Source organism: Sander lucioperca, chromosome 9, assembly GCF_008315115.2.
Source record: "Sander lucioperca isolate FBNREF2018 chromosome 9, SLUC_FBN_1.2, whole genome shotgun sequence".
In the NCBI taxonomy this organism is placed as follows: domain Eukaryota; kingdom Metazoa; phylum Chordata; class Actinopteri; order Perciformes; family Percidae; genus Sander; species Sander lucioperca.
Genome location: NC_050181.1, coordinates 36,641,975 through 36,651,561, shown reverse-complemented (window position 1 = coordinate 36,651,561; position 9,587 = coordinate 36,641,975). Strand labels below are relative to the sequence as shown.

The window sequence follows — 9,587 nt, the reverse complement described above, 5'->3', positions numbered from 1 at the left end:
TCCAAAAGAGCTGGCAGGCATGCAGAGGTATGGGACAGATGTGTGTGTCGGTCATTACTGTAATCGCTCCATTTACTTCATCTACCCTGGGAGGGACGGCTGGTCAGCACCATCTGGACACACGCACGCAAGCACATACATGGCAACCGACAGCCATGGTAGGGTTTCATGGGTAGTCAGCCAGCAACAGGAGGCAAGCTTTGAAATGATCATTACGTACGTGTGCGTGTGTGCTTGCCATCTTTGTCACTGTCTCAATTTCTCTCTTTTCCCCGGTGAAATTTTGCTCTCTGCTTTTCTCTTCTTGCTTATTCCCCCCCCTCGTCTCTTTTTTCATCCATTTCTGCCTCCCATGACTCCAACTGCTTCAGTTATACATGAGTATGTCCTGTTCCCCGGAGACTACAAGACAAAATGAAAAAGGCCGTGGTGGGTAGTACCAAAGTGCAGACTTGTTCGAGACTCCCAGTGCCTGAGGAGACGATGGTCGTGTGCTTGAAAGATACAGAGACCTCGAGCTCATCTACATGTAATTTCCTCCCGTGACTGAGGACAGGGAAAGGGTGATGATGATGATGAGGAGTAGAGGAGTGGTTGAGGGGAGAGACAGAGAGTGAGCGAGGCTGAAGCTCCGGACCCAAGAGTGGCACTCTGATCGTCAAGCAACACGTAGCTATGGCAACGGCAAATGGAGAGCGAGGAGGAGAGGTGGAGGAACATGAGGAGGAGAAAAGAAACGAGGGAGACGCTTCAGGTTAAAACTACATTGCTGACAGATTAAAAGAATAGTTTAGCCGGTGCTCTGCTATGCTACATTGGAGCAGAATATTACATTCGCTTACAGGTGATATTTCACTTGCAGTCAAGAGCTGGGAGTTTATATATTGCCTGAGGATACATTTTTCCATTTGCCTTCTTACTCCTCCTATTTACATTACTCAGGCAATGACTCTGTTCGAAACTACTCCTGAATATGTATCACCAATAGCTGGCCAAGTACACACACACACACATATATATATATATATATATATATATATATATATATATATATATATATATATATATATATATATATATATATATATATATATATATATATATTCTGCTTTTGCTCTTTTTCTGCTCCTCCATCACTCTATTCTGTCTCATTTGTATTCTGTAAGCTTGCTGCCCCTCCTCATTCTCTAACATGGTATACACCCCCTGTTTTTTCCCCTTTGTCTCTCCACTGGCTCCCTCTCTTGCTCCTCTTGTCCCCCCGTTGTCCTAAGATCTCTTTTTCTGGCCCCCATCCTTCCATCCCTACAGAGCAGAGCTGACATTGGGCATGAGGTCAGAGAGATGGGCAGTCATGCTCCTGCTGTCAGCAGGCTCAAATGGGCTTAGATACAGAGTGTGTGTGTGTGTGTGTGTGTGTGTGTGTGTGTGTGTGTGTGTGTGTGTGTGTGTGTGTGTGTGTGTGTACGGGACACCCTCACTAGCCTTGGGCTCTGGACAGCCATACACACACACAAGCCCCACACATTCAATCACCCACTTTTGTAGGCATATCACAGTAGAAACACACACACATACATTAATGCCAACAAAAACTGCACCCTTCCTTACCATATAGAGGACATTCACTCAAGCTGCACGACACACACAGACATAGATTATGAAGTTTGTGAAGAGCATTCACAAAAACTACACACACACACACACACACACACACACACACACACACACACAAACATTCACTTATGCAAACAGAGTGAGGCATGGAATTACAGATTTTAGAAAGGACAAATTCCCTTGGAGAACTGCCATGGATTATTAGCTGGTATGGCCAGTGTTGTGAACAATGGAAATATTCCCTGCTGATGAATGTTGAACACTTATGTTAAAAATAAAGACATAAACCTCCAAAGGTCATATACATCCATTAAGCATATAAACTGTACATCATGTCAAGTAAAAAATTGCTTCCATGAATTGTAGCTAATGTTTTAAGCAGACATTAAGCCAAAGTGGAGTGATTACAGGAAATGAAGTAGCTGTATGAACAGGGAAATCTAATGGGGCATGGTTAAACTGCATTCAGACACTACGTAGGAATACCAGAGATGAGGACATTTTACAGCTGTGAAAGCGGTTTTGACGAGCCTGTAGGCGTTGCATAACCCTATATATGGATCAGATGTATTATCATAAAGGTTAGCAATACACTCAAATGTCAAGCATCCCAGAAAAGCTCTGCCTTCTAGAGCCAGCCCATTTTAAATTGGGATATGATTACAGCCATGTTTTAAGGTTAAACTCAGAAAGTGAAGGATCTTTAAAAGGGTAATCATTGCTGTGGTATTTTAAGTAACACAGTTAGAGAAATGTCCCATTTTTCCATGTTTTGATATAAAATGGCATAACATGTGTAATAGGATGTCATGGCTAGGGTCACTTTGGATTACAGTTGCAGGATGCCGTCAGAAACATTGTACCACACTGCCCCCATGTGGGGATGATACACATTGCATAGGTTAGTAGGAGAGGGTGCACAAAAGACCTCTACCGTATTTGGATGAATTTGACTAGAGCATCTTTTTTTTCCAGCAGCAGTTACTGCCATTTTCTTCCACATACTAAAATAAGAAACATCAAACACCGCAACAATTCTGAATCCAACTGTTCTGCCCTCTGACACACATACATAGACATACAATCCCAAATGATACTATTTGTTACCAATAGAAAAAAAATGTACTGTATATAATGCTGTATCACTGAAAACATTCTAAGTGCATCATTAGTGTAATGTCATTACCTGTCCTGGAGGCGTCACTGTGGTTAGGTCTCAGGTTACAGGATAGGGTTGCAGGCCATACAGGCTACACAAACAGTCTCCACCATGCAGGATAATGAAGACAGCCCATACTGCGTTGTCACAGTGACAAGTTAACCCATCCATCAAGCCGTGTATCACTTTTCCAGCTGATAGCCCTCAGAGCTGGAGAAGAGAGAAGATACATACAGTTAAGGCGGTAGAAAAGAGCGCATTATAGTTATGATTGGGGAAACATCTGTCTATAGCTTCTGATCTTGAAAAGAAGGATTGAGGTGAGTTTGTATCTTTTACGTCACTGTGATTATCGTTTCTGGTTTTACACCCCCCCCCACATCCCAATTAGTAGTAGTAGCCCTAGACTTATTTCTTCTTACCGCCAGCTGAGTCTTCATGGCTGAGGCCACAGGCACGAGCGGTAACAGCGGAGGTTTAGGCAGTGGAGGGGCTGGGGGACTGCGTGTCCCCCAGGAGCCCTCTCTCAAAGCCGGGGTGGTGCTGACAGATGAGAGGGTGGACTTCCTTCGGGAGCAGGCCTTCTGTGTGCTGCGAGTGAAGACGGATAAGTGGAACCGCTTCATCGGAGCAGAGGAGAACCAGAAGATTATACTGGATTTCCTGGACCACATCTGGACCAACAGACTTCTGCTCTTCACTGGACCTGGAGGGACATTGCATGCAGGGAACGCTCAGGTGAGAAATACACACACAGGCAAAAGGAAAATAAACGCAGGCATAAACTCATTTCACTCATCGTTTATAAAAAAAAGTTCAGGCACCTGCTTTCATAAATGTGTCATTTTCTTTGTCATCTCCCCATCTTGGCTAAAGTCAATTTTGTAGGAAATTCAATTGCGGTTATAGCCTTGAGTAAATATTTAATGGCGTAGTTCATCTATTGTTTTCTGTGTATGCACTGTATGTTCGAAACTCGGTATACTAATACCCCTGAGGTAAAGATACCGTGCAGACTTGCAGAGAGGCTGATGATGAAGAACATTTCACCGTCTGTTTACCTGGGTGGCTTGATAGACACACTTCATTAAAAAAAAGATAGCAGCAAACTTCCTCACAACCTAAGACTTTGATATAAACACCGTCATGCACACAAACAATCACTGTGTATTTACCTCTTAAATATCTTCTGGGGCTTGCAATCTACACTCCATCTAACATACACATCTTTTGAAATAAGTCACTACTTATTTCTAGTGCTTTCAATGCTGTTGAAAGCATTCCTACTGTTTTTGCATCTGTGAAGACGTCCCCGCCATGGAAGACCAAGCTACTGTGTGTGCTAAAGAAGGGCGTGAAGAGAATCGGCCGCCAAGGATTCAGAAACCAACTCTGGCTGGGGGAAGTGCCTGGATACCCTATGGAGCACCTACCTGTTGTCATCTCTGAGGTGGGCTAGTGTGTGTGTGTGTGTGTGTGTGTGTGTGTGTGTGTGTGTGTGTGTGTGTGTGTGTGGAGTGTCCAACTCATACACTAATACAGGTGTTTGGGGGTATGAAGATTTGGGTTTTTTAACTCAAAATATTGCTGGAGGAGAACTGTACAGTAGTTTTCAATCATAGGTGTAGATTTCAGAGATTTCAGGGGATATGTCCCCCCCCCCCCCCAATATTTAGAAGAGGTAGATCTGTCCCCCTCATAAAATATGAAAGACAACCCACTCCCCAAAAGAGGTTAACATAGCTGTACAGGGGGCTCAAATCTTCTACGGAAAACAGGAACTGTGTCTATATTGCAACAACAGGAGGGTAAAAAACCAAGATAGATTTATGTAGATTTAAAGGTCCCATGGCATGAAAATTTCACTTTATGATGTTTTTTAACATTAATATAGGTTCCCCCAGCCTGCCTATGGTCCCCCAGTGGCTAGAAATGGTGATAGGTGTAAATCGAGCCCTGGGTATCCTGCTCTGCCTTTGAGAAAATGAACGATCAGATGGGCCGATCTGGAATCTTGCTCCTTATGAGGTCATAAGGAGCAAGGTTACCTCCCCTTTCTCTGCTTTGCCCGCCCAGAGAATTTGGCCCACCCATGAGAGAGAGACATCATGGCTTTCAAACGAGCAAAGTGGCAGTTGGTCAAGGCCACACCCCCACCCTCCACCTTGCCCCCCCCCTCTCCTCTTCAATAGCTACAGACACAGAAATGGCACATACTAAGTAAAGCTCATTGTGGGACTGGCTCTAGTGGCTGTAATTCTGCACCAAGGCTGAATTTCGGGAAAGAGACTTCAGATACAGTATTAGGGGACCACTAAGGTCTATATAAAAGCTTCCAAAGAGCACCATGTCATGGGACCTTTAAACTTTGGAGCTTTTAGCTTTAACAAGGTCTCATTCTCTAACAGATTTGTTGTTGAGATGTACATGATTCCTAAAAAAACACACACGTGATGTTTTGAATATGCAGAAAGTTTTGAACAATACAGATTAACTATTTCCTTTACACAAATGAAGATCTAATGTTAAAACTAAACCTACCCTGCTGGTTTCAACCATGATACATTTAGCTGTTAGTTTTCCAACTTGAATATCTCGTTCTTATATTCGTTTTCTCTCCACAGTCCACTTAAAAACAGCGTGTGTGTACTACATAGGTGCTAGTGTGTGTGCTGTCCAACGGTCTGAACCATGAGGACTGGCCGCCGGTGGTGTCTGATGACATCCACAGGCACCTGGAGAAACTGAGGAACAGGGTGGTGACTATGAGAGGCCGCGCCGAGGGGCGGACACTGCTGCCCCTGCCACTGTGTGTGGAGAGGGCACGGCCTCAGGACATTGTTCTCAGGTTAGTGTGTGGCTAATAGCCTAGCTAAATATTATATTGGATATTTCTAAACGCTACGTGCGTTCACTTAGTCAAGATGTGTCGTTATATCGCTAAGATTAAACATGAAAGATACGCATGTCTTTATTCCTAGTTACATATGTTGGCCACAGGCCATTTGATGAAACTCACCGCATTTCCAGATTCGTTACATGCTCCTTCATTCAGATTAGCCCGTTAAAAGACTTGCAATTGTTTGGTTTCTCATCAATGGTTCTGCGTTCAACTAGCAAGTAGCCGAAAGTGACATACCTGCTTGTCTTAATACAGTAGTCTTGCATTGCCAGACCTTCCTTCACAGCGCTGCAGAGGAGGGTCTGGCTAGTCCACACAGCATTCCGGGATGCGTATTTACGAATCCTACCATGGCCACGCCAAGACCCGCCCTTTAATAGCATTCACACACTACTATTGGCCAGGCGTCCATGCTTACGCATGGTAACGTAACCCGATTTTTACAGGTCCTATCCCCTGACCAATCGGCTATCCTAACCTTAACCACTCGAGGTCAATGCCTAACCCCAACCCATCAAGCTGCTTCGTAGGGCGTGGCCGTAGTGGGATTCGTAAATAAACTTCCGGGATGGGAGAAAAAGGTGCACTGGTTTATTGGCATTTCTTTAAAACAATCACAATCGTCTTGGGCAGCGTTAAGCACCGGAGAGAGCCACGGTGCCTCTGCAAAATAGCCTCAGGAAGGAACTTGTTTTGGTGGAACATGTGTACGTTCAAAAGTTGTTTTAGTCGTGCAACAGAAAACTCAGATTGGACAGATAGTCTAGCTAGCTGTCTGGATTTACCCTGCAGAGATCTGAGGAGCAGTTAACCATAGTCCTCAGAAATCCACCGGAGTTTAAAATGCCAAAACAAAGAAAGCGGAAGGTACCGGACATCCGGGCGAAAAGAGCATGATCCGGCAGAATTTCCAAGTAATCCCAGAAGTGGAACATCGTGGATATAGACTACCATGACAGCAACAAAATAAAAATATGGTAATAATAAAAATAAATTACTATCAGTTTCACTTATGTATATTAAGCTTATTGTATTTCTTGATATTTAGTAAGATTTCAAAACTAGCAAGGATTCGGAACAAAAATAAGAAAAGCAAGGCCACTTCCGGGTGCCATCTTTGTTTACTTGTCACTAGGCCTACTTGTTATTGTACATCCATGGTCAAAATCATTGACTCTACAAGTCAAAAGAAATCTTAAGGAAAAATATCTTCAAAACAGCAGTAAGTGTTGACCCGCGGGTTGTGAAAGTTTGGCTAAACAGATACACCGATAGCTCTGGTAATGTCATCAATGCAGAAGTCTCAAGTTTATGAATCTCTCATGTAGCTTTTATAAAAACATGTACTAAAGTTTCCTTGTGGAGAAGCACACACTGGGCTATTGCATAATATAGAGAGCTTGATTTAATGTACGGTAGCATAAAAGCTACTATTTTCATGTCAAAAATGTGTAAGTTGCTAATACACAGACAAGGAAATAACTTTTGTTAAAGTAAATCTTGTCAGAGATTTAAATTGACTAGACTGATTCACAACTAGAATAATATTATAGTCATTTTTATAGTTTGCCTACTGTACTTTCATCATCCAAAGACCATATTGCCATTTTTACCCACACCGATCGCCCCACTCTCTGTCTCCCTCAGCGCCTCTGGTTGGCCACTGGACCGTAGCTTGTTATACTCTATAGAAACTCTTATAGTCCAGTGGTCTGGACAGATATGGAATGTCTTGAAGAAAGACTCTGGTATGGTGCTGCTCCGGGGAGACCACCCAGGACCCAACGTGGAGCTCCAGTTTTGGACAGCTCAGAGGGAGAACCTGCTGGGCATCCAATCACAAGTATGACACTGGTTCTGTAGAAGTTGGGGGGGGGGGGTGCAGTCAACTGAAATTGTAAACTGAAACTGCAGTTCTCAAAGTATCAGTAATAGATGTGTTTAATTCATAGACACAGGATATGAGACTCTTGTTATTCCTAAAGACCAGATTTTGAGTCCACAGCTTAAATGGCCAGAATTATTAAATGTCAGACCTCAAATGTGATTGCATGACATACACTCCACTAATGACCCCAGTAATAAACATATAATTTAATTTACATATTTCCCAAGAAAGTTAACAAAAAGTGATCATTATATTTGTAAAGGTAGAATTTATGGCAGAGGTGTTGTACAGAATTGCAATAGATTGTACAGGTGTATCTAATTAAGTGGCCACTGGCTCGACACACCCACCCACCCACCCACCCACACGCAGTGCTATCCGTGCCCCCAGCAGCGAGCCTTCTCATACTACCTCTCCTCGCCCGTTACTTTAATGCCACCACACGCTGTTTTCCTGGAGCCACAGTCCAGACTTTGCTTAACAAACTACCCGGGCTGCTGCACTCACTTCCTTCCTCCATAAACCGGGTCCTAGTCCACATTGGCCATAATGACACAGCTCGTCGGGAGTCTGAACGGACGAAAGACTATTCAACTTTTCAACCTTTTAAAAAGTTGTGGAAAATCTCTTTTTATCAGTGGTCCCTTACCAGCTGTCCCGCCATGACTCAGAGGCTTCAGCCGGCTTCTCAGTCTCAACACCTGGCTTCAGTCCACCTGTCATACCCACAACTTTGGTTTCATTGACAATTTAAATTTATTTTGGAACCGTTGCTCTTTTTATAGGCCTGATGGAGTTCACCCAAACAGACTAGGTTGCTCGTTTTTAGCAGTCAACCTACAGCTCACTGTACAGTCTGCCCGACGTGTGTGACTATTTACCTTACCACACGTTTCCCGCCCCCGCAGTCTTCTTCTTCTCCGCCCACCATGGCAGCTCCCAGATCGATCACCCTCACCAGCTCCCCCCTGTGGCCTCATATGTCACCACCCCGTCCTCCAAACAAACGCTCTGGCTGCCTATTCACATACCACCAGTGACGAACTGGCCATCTGGAATTTGGGCAAATGCCACAAGGGCCGCCCCCTATGGACCACTACTGATAATATGTCTTTGGTTAATTTTGGTAAGTTATTTTATGCATGCAGCTACATATATTCAAGATTGTACTGCAGCGAGGTGCGTGGAAAGATTCACTCGGAAGGCAGAGTTACTAATTTCCAAGCTAGGTTATTGACAAAAATAGGGCCGGTGTGTTCAAACAGTATTTTGTCATCACATCAACACAGCAATTCACATCTCAGACCATCTTGCAATCATCACGGACATCAAAATCCCCATTCCTATCCCAAAAGACAAGCGCAAAATCTCATTCAGGAACCTCAAATCCACAAATTCATCTGCTCTCTTAGCCCCCCCGCTAATTCCTCTCTCAGTTCCGGATCAGTCCCCACAACACTCAAGCTTGCATCAGTCACCCCTATCCTCAAAAAACCTGGTCTAAACCCGGACGTGTCCAACTTCCGACCCATATCCAACCAAACCCACCTCTCCTCCAATAACCTGTTTGAACCATTTCAATCTGGATTCCACTCACAACACAGCAGTGAAACAGCTCTCCTCAAAGTCCTCTCCTCTGACTCTGGCCACCCCACCATTGTTATCATGCTTGACCTCACTGCAGCCACTCCATCCTCCTGTCCCGACTGGAAACCTACTGCAACATCAGTGGCACCGCACTCTCCTGGCTCCGTTCCTAACTCACCAACAGACAACAGTTCATACACATCAACAACTGTACCTCCTCCGTTGCACCTCTGTCACAAGGCGTCCCCCAAGGTTCGGTGCTTGGTCCCCTCCTTTTCATCCTTTACATCCTGCCACTCAGAAATATCATACGCAAACATGGTCTTCACTTCCACTGCTACGCTGATGATGTCCAGATCTACATCTCTACCAAATCCATCACAACAGCTACATCCTCCACCCTGACTGCCTCACCAATATTCAAACCTGGATGT

The 9,587-nt window shown here is 44.2% G+C and overlaps 1 protein-coding gene and 1 long non-coding RNA gene across 2 annotated transcripts in view; one reads left to right on the top strand and one right to left on the bottom strand.

The window, feature by feature from the left end:
• Positions 1 to 286: 286 nt before the first annotated feature.
• Positions 287 to 3,478, bottom strand: LOC118495929. Its single transcript, XR_004898384.1, has 3 exons — positions 3,199 to 3,478; positions 2,804 to 2,986; positions 287 to 651 (listed from the first exon to the last, which is right to left on the bottom strand). It is a non-coding gene; the product is annotated as an uncharacterized LOC118495929 (long non-coding RNA).
• A 3,848-nt stretch (positions 3,479 to 7,326) lies between these two features.
• The window catches only part of dnah9l (dynein, axonemal, heavy polypeptide 9 like), a 56,893-nt gene continuing 54,632 nt past the window's right edge, over positions 7,327 to 9,587 (top strand). Inside the window, exon 1 of the mRNA XM_036005486.1 lies at positions 7,327 to 7,521. Within this exon, the coding sequence (XP_035861379.1) occupies positions 7,429 to 7,521 (93 nt within the window). The 5' untranslated portion in view covers positions 7,327 to 7,428. The remainder of the gene's footprint in view (positions 7,522 to 9,587) is intronic.